General features: G+C 36.4%; 1 protein-coding gene across 1 annotated transcript in view; it reads left to right on the top strand.

Annotated features, from left to right (window-relative positions):
• The window catches only part of MYO16 (myosin XVI), a 297078-nt gene that overhangs the window by 129732 nt on the left and 148321 nt on the right, over positions 1 to 19025 (top strand). Inside the window, exons 14-16 of the mRNA XM_005145243.2 lie at positions 6581 to 6686; positions 10212 to 10329; positions 17597 to 17744. Coding sequence (XP_005145300.2) covers positions 6581 to 6686; positions 10212 to 10329; positions 17597 to 17744 — 372 coding nt within the window. The remainder of the gene's footprint in view (positions 1 to 6580; positions 6687 to 10211; positions 10330 to 17596; positions 17745 to 19025) is intronic.

Raw genomic sequence — 19025 nt, forward strand, 5'->3', positions numbered from 1 at the left:
TGCCTTTATACCTTTGGCTGCTTGTTTCCTCATTTTCATTACATCCTTTGTGTCAATGCAGATATTTAGATAGTGGCATGTTCAACTGGGGTAGAGGAACACTCATTCTAAGGTCAAAAGTACACCTGGAAAGGTGGTTTGTGACATTAAGAACTGTTTTAACCGAAATCCATTCCAAAGCCAAAGTCCCTAGTAGTGCAATGACTTGCCAGAGCAGGGCTGTCAGGGCGCATCAGTTTTTGCAGCGGTTTTGGTTTAGACTAAATAGTTTCTAGAATCCAAATACCATATTTGCTTTTGCTGTAATATTGTAATGGTTGGCTTAACACACTGTCCAAGTCAGAGCTCTTACAATGAGGGGTGTCGGTATGCCAAGAGAAAAATAGTCACCCCAAATTGGAAGGGTATTTTATTTGGTTTTATTAGTAGTAAATCCAGTGAAAGTAAATTATCCCTGTGGCTATGCACTTATCTCAAGATTAAATTCTCTTGATGTATGCAAGATAATGCCATTTTGGGATACGAGCACATTTGGAATTGCACACTGAGAGCATGCTTTCGCCTTCTGTTGTCATTAGCAAGTGAAACATAATGCAATTATAGAAGAAAACCCTCAAATCTGTATGTTTAGGTCTACTTTACTTTTAACGATAATAATACTTTGTAAGTAATTTGTGAAGTGTAATTTATAAACATAATTATGCTTCAGTTTTATAGTAAAGATTTTCCATGAGGAGAGGCTAGTGTTTTGATGTGCATGTTGTGATTTGATATAGAGCAGTGAGATTTAATACCATACCAGTATTTTACTTTTCATGTGCAATTGTCAAAATGCATCTAGTTTGACTATTAACTAGCAGAGAAGAGCCAAGTGATAACAGTATGTATAACTCTCATCTTAGTTCTTCCTGAAAAGTTTGAGTTTGTTATAAACAGTAATTTCTTTACAAAAGACTTTTTTTGAGTTCATCAAGCTACCCATGTATCTTTTCAAAAGGACTGGAAAGAATATAAAAAATGTACCCATATTCATGTTAATCCTGTCATCTTCATCAAGCTTTGTAAGCTTGTTTATTTACTTTCTTCTCTTACAAAGCTTTAATCTTAATTTCCTCCATGAGGTTACCATGTTACAAGCTTTTTTTCTTTTATTTTTATTTTTTTTATCTGGTCACTTCACATCTGATCAAGTGTTCACTCACTGAAATTTGGTGTTTTACAACAGGAGAGCATTTGGCCAAATTGTTTAAAAGTTTACTACCAAATATTTAGAATTACTTTTAGTTTATACCAAGCAGTGATCACTCATAATGCTTAATACAGAGAACTATCTTTGTATAAACTCCAAAAAAAAAGTTACAGAATAAAAGAACATGATGTTATGCTCTTATACAGCCAAAAGATAGACTTTTTGTAATTAGCTTCTATTGGCTGCATTTTGCTCCTACTGTTCAGGCTATGAAAATGCATTAAGCACTGACAAGGTAAGTGAGAAGCTGTCTAGGAAGCTTAAGTATAGTTTATAGGCTTGTTAAAAGCTAAGGATCCTTAGCCAGTCAAGCCCATAATTTATGGGATGCTGATGGCAGATTTGGTATATCAAAAAATCATAATTAATATATCAAATGAAATGTTACAATTTTGTAATATGTTAGCAGCCAGGAGTATCAATATCTAATAGTTTTGTTGTGATATAAATCATATTTTTAAGCCAAATAATCTGTAACAGAGAGAAATCCGTGTCTTCTAAAGTGTTAACTTCTTTTGAAAGCTTGTTATTGCCTCAGGTAAACATCACCGCAGGCATTCTGTCCAAGTTAATACTATATCTTTTTAAATTATAATCAAATGTATTATACATGCAGTGAGTTACTGCAGTACAAATTATATTTATCAGTCTTTCTTGCATATCTGTTTTTAGATCTTGAAACCTCAGTCATAGATTACGACCAAGTGGCTCACCTACATACTCTGCAAATTGAGAAGAAATTATTCTGGCCCACTAAGAATTTGTAGGCTTATTCTGTCTTCCCTGGATGTATCATACTATCAGAATGGAAGTTTTAGGTAGTCATGATCACCATTTAGGGTGTTAGAATGAGACTGGTTTCAGAAGTTTATACAAAATAGCATGCATATCTATGTTCATGTAAATCTTGCTTTAAAATTGGTGGAAATCTTATCTGAAAAAATTCTGTCAGAAGTTTTCCAGCATTTCTGATTATAAATTAAGTACTGAAGAAATAGAGCTTTTTGTTTGTTTTGTTAAGTATTCCTGTGCTTCTGAATGTGGTACCTTTGATCAGTATTGAAAATGGAACACAGACAAATAAACTCCTGTCACTTTTGTTGTCTGAAATGACAGGTACATTCCTCCTTACATGTTTTATGTCTTGTTATGTTTTTCCATAAACAATTTATAGGATTTGTTTATACTGAAATTGACACTTGCTCAAACAATAATGATCCAGTTATCGGCTTTCATAAAAACATAGAGAAGCCTGGCTAATATGCAGAAAGTGAGAGTAAGCAAGATGTACTTTTCAGTGCTTGCAGGAATTATTTCTTAAAATTTTGTCTGAGGTTTGCTGGTTTTCTAACTATTTTAGCTGGGCTTCATTAACTAGCTGTGCATGATGGTTCTGTATTTCCACATCCAAGTCACCTTCCACCCTGTAACTTTTGAACACAGGGACCACTAACAGCCATGGTGTTCTCAGAGATGGGGTGTTCACACAGGCTTCATGGTTTTGGGGAGCTGTCACTAAGTCATTGTAACTGCAACCACAGCTATTCTGAAAGGGAACAGCAAGTCAGTTTGGCAAGCACATGCTTAGCTCTGAGCTCACTGCATGAGTGGCCCAGTGACCCAATTAGACTGGCACAAGATAACAGAAGAGCTGGTTGATAATCCAAGTGCAGTGGATTTACAGGGTTTATCTTTTTTAGTTCCCCAGCTTGTAGAACATCTTGTGGTATTTGCTTCACATCTTTCTATTTCCATATTTCAAACCGGACTTTTTCATAACAATTATGGTTATGAATGTTTTATTTCAAAACAGATGGTGTTTGTTTTTTTCCTATTATTCATCTTATTTTAAGATATGGAGACTAGATCTGTAATTAAGGTTGTATTAACAAAATATTAACAAAGAAATAGGAGGAACCAGGCCCTCCATCAGGTAGTTATACAGGAAAGCTAGAAAGCCAAATGAAAGACAAAGTGAGAAAGCTTACTGGAACTCACCTGAAGCCCATGGTGAGCACAGGATTTCAGATTCTCTTTGCTTTCTTTGCTTTGCCTGTTTTGTAATTCCTCCTAAGGAAGTTTTATTGTAGAAGAATGCTTCTCTGCTGTGATTCTAACTTGTCCTTCACCTCTAAACAAAAGTTCTAAGGAACCAATGTTCATATAGTAAATTACATTTTGAAAAATATAGTGGTGAAAAAACAGTATTTAAAATGGAGAAGAGGAATTGTTTTCCAAACAGAATTAAATTATTAAAGCAAAGACATTGTGGGCAGTGGGAACTTTACAAAACAATTTTACTCAGCCTCAAAGGAAATAGAATAAACAAGATCTGGTTCAAGGTGCTAAATGACTTTTTCATTTATTGCCCCAAATGTTCCAAACAATGATAAAAATAATTAAAATTTCACCTAACATTGCATTTCTTTGTCAGTGCTTCAATCTATATTTCACTAGGAGTGAAATGCGCAGAGCAAGTAGGCGACATTGAGTTTCACTTTCAGCAGCCAAGTTCTATTGAATTATGATCCCTGAACTGTACTCTAGAAACCAGTTTACCCATCAAGCTCCCAGTACACTGCTGGACAAAATGTCACACTGTAAAATTAACAGTTGAGCTGAGAGTATCAAGTCTTTGTAGCTGTGTCTCTGCAGTGTTTAGGAAACAGTAATCTTGAGAAGAAATATTGAAGAAGGAACAAAAACTGTCCACTTTGTATACACTAACATGGTCTTGTGTTTTCTGGGCCACAGTTAATTTGCAGTGAAAAACAAAGTATAGCCTTATTTAAAAAGTGAAGCAAATTAATTAAGTGGGGTGAACACTCCAGTTCCTTTGTGTAAGAAGCATTCTTTGTATTTTTCTATTTTTAATTGTAGTTTTCATGCCTGCTTTGTAAAAATGCGTCAAATGTTTTTTTAGCTTATCTTCCCCCTCCAAATTTTTCCAATTGTGGGAAAGATTTATTGAAAAATAACTCCAGCTGATAATTGTGGAAAAGCCATGTGCTGTAGAAGCATAAGATGAGGTTGAGCCTAAACAAGCAAAATATAAAATGCTACAACAATTTCTTAAATATCAAGTCTTGTTCAGACCTTGGAGTCATAGAAATATCTATCTTCAGTATAGAAAGGGCTGTACACATTGTGCAAACTCAATTAGTTCACGTCTGATTTTCAAACATATATAAATACTTCTGCTCAGTGGCTCTGTTTTAACTTCAGAGGTATTCCTTAACAGCTGAAATAACCAAAGAGCCACTGTAGCTAATCTTGTTGATAACCTGTGGTATACTGATAGCAGGTTGCAGCTGTGATTTTGGATTAACTGTGTTGTGGAGGGACAAAATTATTTCATCAACATGACACACAGGTGCCAGTAAGACTGGCCTGTGTGAGTGGGCAGTAGGAGGGGTGGTGCAAGATGGATTTTTATCTGTCTGTAAACTCACTGACTTCTGGGGTAATACAGGCATAAGGTCTGTAATTTGCAAGGATGTGAAGTATCTAGGGGAAGAGAATCAGAGGACTTAATGTCCTATTTCCCTTTTTTCTGTTTCTGTCACTGATAACAGGCAAAGGAACTTTTAATTCAGATACTACTATTAAAAAAAAAACAGAAGGCTAATGCTGCATAAGAACAGAGACAGCCATGGTACAATTAGCATTTGGAGAGTGAAGTCATTGTTAAAAGGGCAGAGATGCATGCAGATTTTAGAGGGTGACCTCAAGTATCATCTGACTTTTGAAACTCTTTCAGAGTCAGAAGCTGAAGATATGAGCGAGGGATACCACACCTACAGAGCTCCCTGACAGTTTTGTAGATCTTCTGTTGAGATACTAGATTCATATTAGCTATGACAGTGACCTTCTTTCACATGATTTCTTTCTTTCTAAAATCTGGGTTAAATAGGCTTTGTGAGCTATATTTTGAGGTCTTTGCATAACATATATCCAGGTTGCAAATCTTTGCTGTCTTGGACTACAAACCTCCTACTGATACCAATAGGAGTTTGTAGTTCTGGGTCAGACTTGAGATCATTATAGACACATGGATGACATAGATAAAAGCAGTTTTACACATCGCATATAGTAATGAGACATCTGTCTTGTTACCTACGACTACAATTTACTAGGCAAACAAATAAGATATAAAACAGATTGGCATATATGTCCCATGAGAATTCAATGAGATTAAATAGTGCAGAGATCCCATCCCTGTCTGTGTATGATGACCTTTTTGTCCTTCCTCTTTTGTTTCTTCATTCAATTGTTTTCTCCTCTAAAGTGAGATCTGAATATCTAAAACAATGGCCAGACAGATACTATATTTTGCTGCCCTCTCGTATTCAGAAACTAAACTATACAGATAATAAACTGACAAGCCCAAGGCAATTGTACTTGTGAAGAATAAAGCTGAGCTGGCTGTTGTAGAAACAACCACTTAAATTTGATCAAGCAGATAAATGAAGGAGCATTAAATTACATTTTGTTTCAGTTGTCTACAGGAAAAACAACTTCTTATAATTCAAGTAAGAAATTCTTACATGAATTTCTTTATCAGGCCGCACTAGCTTCATCCATTCCATCTCTTTTGTTTCTTTTCCTTCCTTCTCCATACTTAAAGTGCACCACAAAGTTTGCTCCTTTCCTCCTTTCCCCTTCTCTCTTGTTTCTTCCATCTTCATTGTTCATATTGCCTTTTACTTTTTCTTTGCTCATTTCTCCCCTCAGAGATTCTCATTCTTTGGAATGTTTATTCCGTGTCATGAACAAGAAATTAAGTGAAACAGGATCACTGAAGTCAGAGTGTATTGCGCTGCAGAAATGGGACAGATTGTAAAATCATTTATTTTTTGCTTTTCTTTCCTTCTGGTTCCTTTCCTGTTTCCCTTCATCCTGTTGCATTCTATGCTTTTGTTTCCTTCTGAACCCCATCATTACCACAGTAGCATCTCCCCATTTGTAAGGACATCTAGGCAGCATAAGCAGGCTACTTTGCGGGACAGAAGGTAAAGGAGGAGATGAAGTGTTTGCTATAAATACCTTCCAAGTGGCTTGAAAGCTTTAGATTTGAATGGCATGGCTTTTGGTACAAGACAATATACCTTGACAGTTCTGACAGCCCTCATGAACATAGAAAGTCAGCCTATCTCCTGCATTCTGTTCTTTATTATTTGTCAACCATAAACCTTCTGTTATTTGAAATGAAAGTTTGACTGTGGTATCTTAAACCCATTAAAACGGAGCTAGCAGAGAATATAAATAACATATCAAATGTGAAACTAACAGTGATTTCCCCCTCTCTTTCTTGCCTTGCCATTTTCTTAGTGGAGAAAGTGGTTCTGGGAAGACTGAAGCCTGCAAACAGATAGTGAAGCACCTCACATGCAGAGCCAGCTCCAGCAGAAATACCTTTGATACAAAGATAAAACATGTAAGTAGCATTATGATCAATGAGTAGAACAAGGAAAAAATGTGGCCTCTTGCATAGTCAAAGGCATTGAACTGTAAGGAAAAAGACATCTGGGTTTACTTTCACCGCTGAAGTCAAAGGAGGTTTCTTTCTTGAATTGACCTGAATGAGAACAGAATCAAGCTCACACTGATGTGATGGGAGAAGTCTGTAAATTGAAGGCCAGTTTTCTTTCTAAATGTTTTGGTGACTTTGGACTGCAGTGTTTCAGTGAACAAGAAACATTTGTGTGGTAAGGTACTGTCTCCTAAATATATACTAATTGCCTTCAGTAAGTAAATAAATTTATCTGTATGGCTGTGGTGATGCTTCACTGGACAGTGTAAGGACTATGGAGGCATCTGAAGAAATAGTATATAAGACAGAAAATAGTTTCAGGAAAACTGAAGTATCTGAACAGTTATATAGCCCAGTATTTGCATACTAAATATTTTTATGAAATAGGCAGGAGTTCTGAATATTTGCTCAGTCATATTTGATTCTAGCAGCAGAACCAAATTCTGCTCCGTGTGTATATCATGAAATCCTGACAACCTGTTTCACATATCAGATATATGTGTCTCCTTGCTAGTACATTGTAAAGTTTCTTTTGACTAAACACTGCAACTCGTGTTTCATTGTTATGGCTGTAAAGGTTCATACTGGCATTTTAAATTATGCTGAACCCTCTATTGCTGATTCAAGTTCTTCTAAAAAATTGCCTTTCCTGCTGAAACTTCTCATCTGAGATCCCAGCTCAGAAACAGTTTTGGCACAGTCTGCATTGCCATAGCTCAGTTCTGGGTTTCATGTTTTAAAAGGAAAATGTTTAGACTCCTTCACCTACTCTGGTGACTTTCCTCTACAAAAACACTTACAGTCAACCCAAGATACTGTCATTTTAGCTTTCATCAGCCACTTGCATGATATTCAACAGAACTCTAGAAATCATTCAGGGTTTTTTTTCTTTTTTTTTTTTAATAGCATCACATGCATCATTCAAAACTTTGCCTTCTTACTGAATTATGTATGATTCAGTCCATAAGGATGATATAAGTGTGTTAGAAGTACAGCTGACACTAACAGACAACCTACAAATCACGATTATTGGGATGTGGAAAAGACACACTGGTTCATATTTTGTACATTCCAGCTGATAAGATAATACAAGTCCTATGGATTTTGAGTGGCTTTTAGAAAACAGTGTTGCATTTCTGGTTTTTGGGTACATCAAAAAAGCCTGATGACACTGAAAAAACTGCAACTCAATAAGCTGTAGCTTTATTTTACGTCATGTAGTCATACAGTTGCTATGTTAGAGTGTTTTGCACAGTGTTACCTGATCCATTGATGAACTAAACTGACACATTTAATCTAGGTTTCACATGTCAATGTTAAGAAAACCCTTCTTATTTTTTCACTTTTTTTTAAATTTTAATTTTAAAGCCTAGTATTACAATAATACCATTCTATAGGGACAGTATACTCTATTTTAAACCCAGAGGCCAGATTTCCAAGAGATATCTATTTCTGCTATGTTTTTTGTTTTTTGGTGTTTTGTTTTTTTTTTTTTTTTTACCACCTACACAGTTTTGAACTGATCAGGCCATGGATGTTATTTAAAGTAGAACTACAAAATTCAGGTCAGATCCTCCATGTCCTTTTCTTTCCTGAAGTTCAGATTAAGTAATGAATAAAACTAAGGAAATAAGTAACTGTGAATAAGCAACTGAAAACTGTGTGCTTTGGATACTAATACGGCAGCAGTGGGAATCAAGAGGTGTGGCAAGTAGTATTGTCTCTGCTGCATCTTGTCTTGACCAGAGGAAAATTCCCAGGGACAGCCATCGTGATCCAATGCAATGAAACAAATTGTCCTCCATTAAGAAGAGATATCTGTGTGGGATAATTGAGAAAATTAGGCCTGAGAAAATTAGTTAACTTTGTAGACTAATCTACTCTAGGTCTATGCAGTAAACAGCACAGTCCCTAACATGCAGCTGTTAACCTGCCCTCTGACACAGTTTAACTCCCCAACAGGTCTTCTGGGCACAGTTCAGAGGACAGCATGTGCCAGGGACCATTCACAGCAGTATGTCCACCCTGTTCAGCAAAAAACCCAGGTGTTAGATCTCTGGACATGAGCCTTATCAGGCCACTTGCCGTTGATGTTAGAGAGTCCTGATCCTGGTCTTGTTTTGTTTAACAGTGTAGATGTAGCCATATGTGTCAATGAGACTCAGTTCAGTGCAGCTGGAAGAGAATTATAGTGTATTAAGAAAGATCCCTTGTAACTAGCATAGATGACACCTGCTGTCAGACAAGGAACATAGATGTGGCACATCCCAGCTATGAGGAATCAAGTAGAAATTTTGGGTTAGTTGTCTTTTAAGGTGTTTTAAGATAGCCTGGATTAATTCCTGCTGCAGTTGTGCATAGCACCATTAAAGCTAATAAAGCTGCACAGGTACAACATAGTGCTGAATCAGCCAAATGAGCAAATACATCCCAAGCAGCATTACTGGAGTGGAACCAGACTAGGCTGGCTAGTTTTCTGCTGCCACCTGCTGCACAAATAGCTGGTATAACAAAGAGTTCTGAAAGGTCTGATTTTTAAAATTTCCGTATTTATGACTGGAACTACGTATTATCTGTGTCTCTTCACAGCCCCCTTCTCACCCCTCCCCCCCCACCCAGCTAGGTCATCGAGCTTCAGCAAAACACTGTTACATGAGAACAATTGTGTATTTGGGCCACATTGAAATCAGTATCTTAGGATGCAAAAGAGGAAAGTGCTGAAATAAATTCTTCAGGATGTAAGGGGTTTAAGAAACCAATTATACACAAAAAAGCTAAATACAGAGAACATATGTAATAAAGATGGCATATTTAATTCTTTTTTTTTTAATTATCTTTTAAAAATAATTGCGGTGACCATGAAGATGTAACATGGAAATGCATTAGCGAGAGATGCCATTAAAAAAAAAGTCTGAATCTATTTTTTTCATCAGCTTTTCACTGAAGTAGTTCTATTTGAAATCAATAATTTATGCCATTTCTGGTATCACATAAAGCTAGTAAATTCCTTGAGTTGGTTATTTGTATCGACTGACTAACTTCACAAGCATAACTGCCTTCCAAGATTCTGATCTTTTCCTAAGCGTGTCACTTCTGGGCATATGACTCCTATCACTTGTATCCAAACTACTGGTAAGGACACAACTCACCTGTGAGCCATTATATTCCCTCTTGCTTTTAGAACTTCCACTGTTCTGACAGCACTTTTTCTTTCTTTTCCTTTATCTTAATTTCTATTTCGAAGAAAAAATCACTGAATTTGTTAAATTCCAACTAAAAGATGTTGTTTGCTTGGGTTTTTTTGGTGTTTTGTTCGTTTGTTTGTTTTTTTTCACCCAGTTTTTTATAACAAGCCGACCTCACTCATGTTTATTGAAGTATCTCGCTGTTTATTTCCTCTCTTATTACTTCTTTACTGTTGTCTTGCAGGTAAACTGTATCTTGGAGGCCTTTGGACATGCTAAGACACCCTTGAATGATTTTTCCAGCTGTTTTATAAAATATTTTGAGCTACAGTTTTGTGAGAAGCAAAAAACATTAATTGGAGGTAAGAATCATTTAATCTGCTTATTTTGACATCACCCAGAGATCAGGGATCCCAGTGTGCCATACAACGAGTTAGGCTTCAGAATATGTGACAGAGGCAAGGGTGTTTTCAGGAGTCTCGAACACGTTTAATGGCACGCGATTTCCGGTTGTCAAGGGCAGTGCAATATTAAGAGGGAGAGCTCAATTCTATGCAACCACTAGATGGCAGAGAAAGACAAGAAAACAGATTAACACCACTGATTCCTCTCAGAGCCCAGGAAATCTTATTTTATGTCCGCGATCAATGAACTGTGACAGCTATCTGTCACTTTACTGTGAAATAAAAGTAGAAAATAGATTAATTTTTGCACATTTATCTAATACTGTATTCGGTATTTGAAGTATCCCTTAAATAAGTAATAAACGTACCTGTTAAGGGCAAACAAAATACAAACATACTCTGTAATACTACGAAGTAATTTGTCACAGCTTTGAGCTTCTTCTGAAGGAGCTAGGAATCATACTGATGTTTGTTCTTGTTAGAGGTAAGATAGTGTGCAATTTGTGCCTGATTTTACAGTAAGAGGGAGTTTGTGAGTCTAGTAAGAGTTCATTAGTGAAAAATAAATATATAAATAAATATTGGGCAAAACTTCAGTTTGATTCTGAAAACTCTGGTCTTCAAAGGCAGTCAGGGAGAGGTTTCATTTCTGGTCTGAATAGGTCATCTTAAAGTTACCCTGTGCTGAAGTGAGAGCTATGTACAGAAATAAGGGTACAGACAGCTTACTACTTGCACTGATCTTCCTGGATGGAAAAAATCTGTGGTGAGACACATTTTTGATCCAAATTCCATTGAATAAGTGTTTCCTAAACTACTAGTTTTTTATCATTTTAAACGTATTTAGGCTTTCTGAAGAGTTTCCTAATAATATTATTTGGAAGTATTTCCTAGTAGGAATCACAATTCCTTTTCTTGAGAGAGTTCACTGTGCTCCAGCAAATATGATAGTTTCTTCAGTGAAAATGTCACTGTATGGGAAATTACTATAATTTTTTTCTAATTTTGTTTTGCCCTAGAGATAGGATATTAAAAAAAAAAAAAGAAAAAAGGAAAGCGATAAAGTGTGATTCTTTGATTTTAATTCATCTCTGAGCTGTTGTGGGAGGAATATAAAGATAGTGATGTTAACATTAGAATGGACCAAATAGCTTCTGAATTGGGCTAGTAAAAATAAAGTTCAATCCCTAAAACTGTCATTTTATAAGTCCTTTGTATTGCATGTATTTAATTTCAGTATACTTAGTTAAATGCAATTACACTGTGTGCACACTTCATCTCTTTTTGTTACACACAAATAGCACAAATGCAAACAGATGAAAATGATACTAATTTTGAAAAGTCAAGCATATGAACATGAGAAAATGCCAGAACTGAAGTTGTTTGAAATATTTTTGGGTTGCCTTGTGCATACAAATATAATGCTGTAATTTTTCCACCCCTCTTCAGCTTCATTCAGTGCAGATAATGGACTACATTTCTTCAGTGATCAGCTACTAAATAGTTTTTAGAAGGATTTCCTTAGTTGATTCATGTGTGGATTATGCCATTGTATTCTGTTCTAAAAGCAGAATGTTAATTTTTCTGTAGATTTTCTATATTTTGCATCAACATTTTTTCACTGGTTGAGCATTTCAGATACATAAATGGTTTAATTTTCACAGTACTTCTGACCTAAGGTTATTTCATTCAGTTCCTCAGATGAGGAATGGAAGCTTCAAGGCCATGTGTTCCCCCAGTTTTTGGGTGCCTTGCTTGATATTGAAGGATTTGAGTTTTCAAGTTTATCGATTCTTGCCAGTTTAATTCACAGCCCTTGTCTGTGAATCATATAAATGTGGAACCAGTTAACCAGGCTTCCATGTAATTTTTCTGGTATGCTGATGCTGTGTTTTTATCACTTTCAAACTCAGCATTCCTTGCATTTTGAGTGGACATCTGTGAAATCTGGGACAGTTTTTTGCTCATGCTAAAGTTCTTTTATGCCTAGACCCAGGAAGTGCTCTGAATTCTGTCACGTACAGTTTATTCTTCTAAAGAAAGTCTAATCTACCTAAATAACAGAAATGTTCACTGTAATTTTTATCTACAGGCTTTTTGTGGTCCTTCTCATAAACTGGATCTTTACCATGAAGTTTTGAAAACAAGGATGAGGGTCTAGAATATCATTCTGTTCAAAGCCAGTATAGATATCTGTAGAGGTTTTCTGTGTGTTCTCTGACTCTTGTTTCTGATGAGGTGTGCTGCGATGTTGGGTTTCAATGGAGTTTTTCTGTGACAAATGGCTTTGTGGTCAGGTACCTTTCATTGCTTTATTTGAATCCAACAAGTAGAGAAGGTATAACCCAGGTTAAATAATTTTTCTTTCTGACCGGATAAACTAAGGCAGTGGGAACTAGTGAAAAGTCTTACAACTGAACAAATACAGAATACACTACAGGACAGTGATCTCATGAAGTCTGAAAAATAAATTCATACCTAACAGAACTCAAAGAATGTTCTTCTATCAAAAAAACCCATAATCATTGATAGATGATGTTTCACACCCACTGCATAGTAATAAAAGACTGATTATTTCTTTCCAGAAGTAAAATTACTACATTTATTTATTTATTTATTTATTTATTTATTTATTTATTTGTTTGCTTGTTTGGGTTTTTCCTTTGGAATGGTAGAGAGGTAAGTTGACAAAATTCCATAAAGGAAAGGTAAGACTTCTGTCAGTTTCCTCAAGTTACTAAAAAAGAAGCTTAGGAAGAGCAAATCAGTCCTGCCAAACTTATTCTAAAGATTTCTGCCTTGCTTTTCAGGTCTTGCTTTTCTAAGTCTTCACTTTTTAAAAAGCAAGGCTTGACTTTTTTTTTGCACTTGAAGGATCTAATTTGATTTGTGAAAAGAAGCAGATTGCATATTAGCCTGTGTGTAGTTGGTAGACAGGCTTGAAGACATCCCTGAAGACATTCAAAGCCAGGCTGGATGTGATTCTTAGTGACCTGATCTAGTTGAAGATGACCCTGTTCATTGCATGTGGGGTTGGACTAGATGAGCTTTGAAGATCTCTTCCAACCCAAACTATTCTGTGATTCTATATGTGTTCCAAACATTTTTTATCAATTAAAAGTTTCAGACATTAATTTCCCTTTTTGTATAAGAAAGACTGCAGCCAGCTAAACTCTCTGATGTGTTTCTGTACTGTATTTCAGCACTGAACTTTCAAATCTTAGCAAAAGCTGTGTTTAGGACAGCATGGTTTTTGAGAAAGAGCAATGTAGCTTCAAAGATGCATAGCTGGAATAAAGATATCACTAGCCACACTTTCAATAGAGTCCACTTGCTGACTTTGTAGCTGCTCAGGAGATCGAGTGAACTGTAAAAGGAAGTTGAAATGCCTTTGTGCCTGTAATCACAGTTAACATTGCACAAAAATGGCAAACTTTGCTCTGGAACTCCATTATTTTTCACTTTTATTGGACACATAGATTAATGAATATATAATTTCACTTTGTAGAAAAACTTATTACAGTGATAGTTTTCTTTATGAGTTACTTTAGCTCCATTAAGAGTGTGTTGTGTTTGATTCTTGCTGATTAGAAGCTCAACTTTTCTTAATAGCTCTTACCATTGCTGGAGATGCTAACTGAGATGTACTATATTTAGCATTATTAAACTGGGTGAGTTGAAGTACTTGAAAAGGGCTGAATCAATTTGTGTCATTTAAATAAGTGGTGTTGCCCATCATTTAAGTTAAATGTATTAATTAATCAGATAGATGACCACCAGTAACATCTGTCCTGCGTTTATTAATCAATAAATTTTTAAAATACCTCCATAATAGTTAAGAAAGCTTTAGTGAAGATCATTGCACACAAAAAAGTGATTAAAATTTAGTAATGGCTTTTTTCTAAATTAATTGATGGTAGGGTTAGTTTTACTGAGAAGTAAGTTACAAGCACAATAAAAGATGGAAATCATCCTTCAGGTTCATCTATTATGTTTTACCCTGTAGGAATGGCAGCCAAGTAAGGATTGATTCTTATGAAAGTGTGAATCTGGGCCAGTCCTGCCATGATAGGTTAAGATTGCATTGCTTCAGTTTGTAGTGTGCTTCAAAGATACTGGAGCCAGAAACATGTCCTGCTACCAGGTTAATGATTTCCCAAATGTGCCCTTTTACTTCCAGCACAGGTCTTTTTTTCTGTACTGTAGCAACAGGAAGCTAGATGGCTGATCCACAATTTCTCATTATACAGGTTCCATAATAGCAGGAGCTCACTTGTAGGATAATTAAATGGGCCAGATCATGTCTCCTTGGTTCAGCAAGTCAGCTGTGCAGCTGTCATGGTTTGAGCATGTTTTGAGGGTGTTTTTTGTTCAAGGTTTTTTCCAGCCAGGTGGAGGAGGGGAGGCCGGGAGGAAGGAGAGACAGGACACCTGACCCAGGCTAGTCAATGAGGTATTCCATACCATAGCACGTGATGCCCAGGATGCATACTGGGAAGGAGAAGGCTGGAGGGGTGAGAGCTCTAGAGGAAAACGGAGGAGGGAGCACGCGGTGCTCAGCCAGGCAGGGTGGAGTGAGTTATGGGTCGGTGGCTGGTGGGGTGTTGTATTCTTTTCACTTGCTGTTTGCTGTATCATTATTATTTGTAGTAGTAAATGGCAGTAGGGGTTTTGTGTTATGCCTTAGCAATTAAACTGTTCTTATCTCAATCCGTGGGGGCTACATTCTTTGGATTCTCCTTCCTAACTCTCCGGGAGTTGGGGGACTTGGTTTAAACCACGACAGCAGCTCTTCTCAATCTCTTCTGTAGCTAGAGTCTTGGGCATGGTTTTGGTTGCCAGCAGATGTGTCAAGCTATACCTGTGCTGTTAAATAAAATAAAGGGTAGAAGATGCCTCTGGGTAGTGTACCACTGTCCTTATGCCCTGCTTAAGTGGGATGTGTCTGGAATGGACTGGCCTGTGCAAAGCAGCACTTTGGGAGACTGTGCATAGTTATACTTAGTTCAATATAACTGATGAGACCTCTCTCAAAATGATACATTCATAAGATTTTGTTTCCCTCTACTCTATGCTTTCAACAATATTCTCACAGGCTGCGTTCCCTCATACACACAACTTCAAGTAACTTTGCTGCATTTAATTTAACAGTGTAGGCAGAAACTTGGAGCTCTGCAAAAGATAGGAAGATACTTAAATGAAATTAAAAATATAATTACCAGACAAATACAGATGGTAAAGCAGTAACCAAGCTAGCTCCGATTTGGTTGCCCAAGGAAGCTGTGAATGCTCAATCCCTGGCTATGTTCAAGACCAGGTTGGACAGAGCCTTGGGTGACATGGTTTAGTGCAAGGTGTCCCTGCCCATGACATTCAGGCTTCTAGCCTAGTCATTATGCTTATGCAACTACTGTGCTTCTGGTACATACTCTCACATACTGGGATTTAACCTGCATAACTTTGCTAAGTGTTGCTTTGGGCGATACCTTTGAGTCCAAAACTGATTCTGAAAATACCGTTTCAATTATATTCATCTTCAGGCATCTTTAGAAGTCTTTACCATTCTGGTTTCAGACTTCAGGTCTGTGAGGCAGCTGAATCTTTGCATCTGCGTATGCCTGTACATGCAACAGTTTTGAATGCAGCAAATAACTCAGTGCTATTTTATGCTTAATCCCAGCCTGCTTCAACAAAATAATAATATTAATAATAATAATAATAATAAAAATCTAAAAACCATGAGCAGCTGAAAAATTGTGTGTGTTTATAGAACATACTTACTGTGCTACAGAATGCATGTAGTGGTATTTTCTACTGCTGTTCTATCTCTCTATGTTCAAGAACTACATCCAATTCATAAAGGAAGGAGTCTTAGATGAACTGGTTGTCATCCAGACTGTGGAAAGCTCTGGTTTAATATCTTCGTCTGCTTACAGGGTTTCAAAAATACAGATCCTACATTGATAAGAAGTGCATTTTATCCTCTGAACTTAAGTTTTTTCCAGGTCAAGGTCAGGTTAAGGATACGATCCTATGAAAGCTCTGCCATATTGTGGAGATTGCAAAGCAAAAAGTTGCAGCAGAATGTCCTGCATCCTAGTGGTAGGACTGCTCAGTTGTACATGAAGGGACATGCTTCTGATCTTTGCACCGTAGCTAGTATTTAAGGAATGATGAGATAAAGTGTACAGACAGTGGGGTAAGTGGGAACAAGGAGAGTTCTGACCCCTAGCTGCAGTTAGATGTTCCCATGTTCTCTTTAGCCTGTTGCATCTGGAACTGCATGGTGGTATACACTCAATGGAGAGCTGAAGAGTAAACTTCCCGAAACAGTGTATCTCCCTTTGTCTCTTCACATATACCTCTGAAATGCCTGTAAGCTGGTGAAGCAGGTGAACGGTTCTGAAGGTCCACTATTTCCTTTGCTTCTGTGCTTTGCCTTTTTCAGAACCTTAGTGTGCCTGAGGTTATGTATGATCCTGTAATCAGCATTTCTGTAGGCAAATCGTGGTCAGGTTCATCCTCCTTGGCCTTCTTCCCAGATGTGCTGATTCACATGGCTTCTCATTTGGCCATCTCATCACAGCCCTTCTGAGATGCCCGTGTTTCCCAGGCACAGGTTAGTGAGCTTGTTGATGACCAGTTCTGCAGAGGATTTGTCTCTTTGTAGCCATCTAGAAGTAGCCATGTGTATGTTAGGTGGTTAATCTAAAATATTAATCTGAGTGTTCTTGATTACGAACAGAGAAGGAGAAAGTGGTACCAAGGGTGGTTTTCCCAAGATGTCTTCAATCTCTCTTGTATCTTTCTCTTTCCATTAAGAAGGAGCTTAGAATAGATGCCAATGCTCAGATGGCTACACTTCAGTGAGATGACTGATAGCTTGTCTCTTAGAAAATCATACCAATATGACAACTAGTTGCACAAATAAGTAAAACAGAGTACAAATCAATATAATTATCTTTAAAATTGAGTAATTTTAAAGGTAGTGTGAGACAGTAAGTAGGGTAAGACATTTGCTCCATTAATTTTAATGGAATTATGGCTTTATATGTGATTTATACAGAAAACTGTGGTAGAATTAACGGTAATATTTTTTATATGCGCAGACTGTTTTATAAGAAACATTATTTATTCTTCATTGTTGCAATGGTGACTGGCTTAAAGTATCTAAGTTTAGAGTAATCATTATAATGATGTATTTACTTGTTTGTTTCTCAATCAGCTAGGATTTATACATACATGTTGGAGAAGTCTCGTGTCATTACGCAGCCTCTCAACCAGAGTAATTTTCATGTTTTTTACTTGATGATGGATGGCCTGTCTGCTGAAGAAAAGTACACCCTGTACCTCAGTAATTTGTCTGCACACAGGTAGGAAAACAACTTTATATCTAGTATTAATATTTTTCTTATTTTAGTGCCTCTTTGCTGTTGAGGTTCTTCCTCCAATAGTTAATGTTTGTGTCCTAACTTTTCAATGAGCTCTGAAATTATTAGTGAGTACTTGTTCATAAGGATTTAATTCTGCAGCACATGTACACTATCTTAACAACATATGAGCATTATATTCATCAGGATTATTGCCTTAAAGGAGAAAAAGGAAAAAAAACCCACAGTTATTTTCCCATCTTCTGTGACTAGAGTAGGTCTGTTCTTATTTATTTATTTTTTCCCCTGATGGAACATTCTGTCTTCAGGAAAAATGTTTATTAAAATTAGTGGTTTTAACTTTGAATATGTTGATTTTGATGAAATGTCACTATATGTAACTGATGATATTTCCATTTTGATTTTGATATTTACTTCGTATTATTAAGCATAACAGAAACAAAGTTTTGACTATGTTGAAACTAAAGATAGGATTTAATACCCAACTGAACCACATTTTTGGCTTCATAAACTCTTCTGACTAAATCCCCTTTAATAGCTTAAATATAAAGAGCTGTACATGGACACTTAAATCTAGTGTGTTTAAGGCTGAATACACTCCAAATGTTTAATGTAAGGAATCGGGAAACTTTGGAAGTATCTCAAAATTTAATTCAGATTTTTTTGAAAAGAAAACATATTTCTGATTTAGGTAGTTTGCTTTTTTTCTTCAGTCTTTCCTAACAAGAATCACTGAAATGAGAGAAGACTATTTGGCATTAATGATTTTCTCTTAAATTGGCTAAGATTATAATGAGTGTAAGAGGTAACTTTAAAAAGACTGATAGTAATTAAAGTTATGTAAAATGAGTGGTTTAGGTTTTTGTATGTAAGCCTTTTTCCCATGGATTTTTCTCCCAGCTTTTCTGTCTTGCAGTCTTGGTAGTACTTGAATAAAGCAGTAGTTCCATATTTTCCATTCTTTACTAATGTTAACAGTTCTGGTATTATACAGAATAGTGTAATGCACTAGCTCTGAAGAAACCTGAGGCTAACTTGCTTTATTAAAAATGATCCACTTCGGGGGGGGGGCAGAGAGGATAGGAGAGGAGAGGGGAAGGGAAGAGTTAAATTCTGTATTTTAAATCTTTTGAAGAATTTGAGACCAAAAGAATTCTGAGCTCCCAATTATTAATTTATTCCTCTTCTTCTAGTGAAAGTTGTTTGGAATCACTCAGTTTATGTAGAAAATGAAACAGTTTGAAGTTACTTTGCAAGAAGCTT

Source organism: Melopsittacus undulatus, chromosome 2, assembly GCF_012275295.1.
Source record: "Melopsittacus undulatus isolate bMelUnd1 chromosome 2, bMelUnd1.mat.Z, whole genome shotgun sequence".
In the NCBI taxonomy this organism is placed as follows: domain Eukaryota; kingdom Metazoa; phylum Chordata; class Aves; order Psittaciformes; family Psittaculidae; genus Melopsittacus; species Melopsittacus undulatus.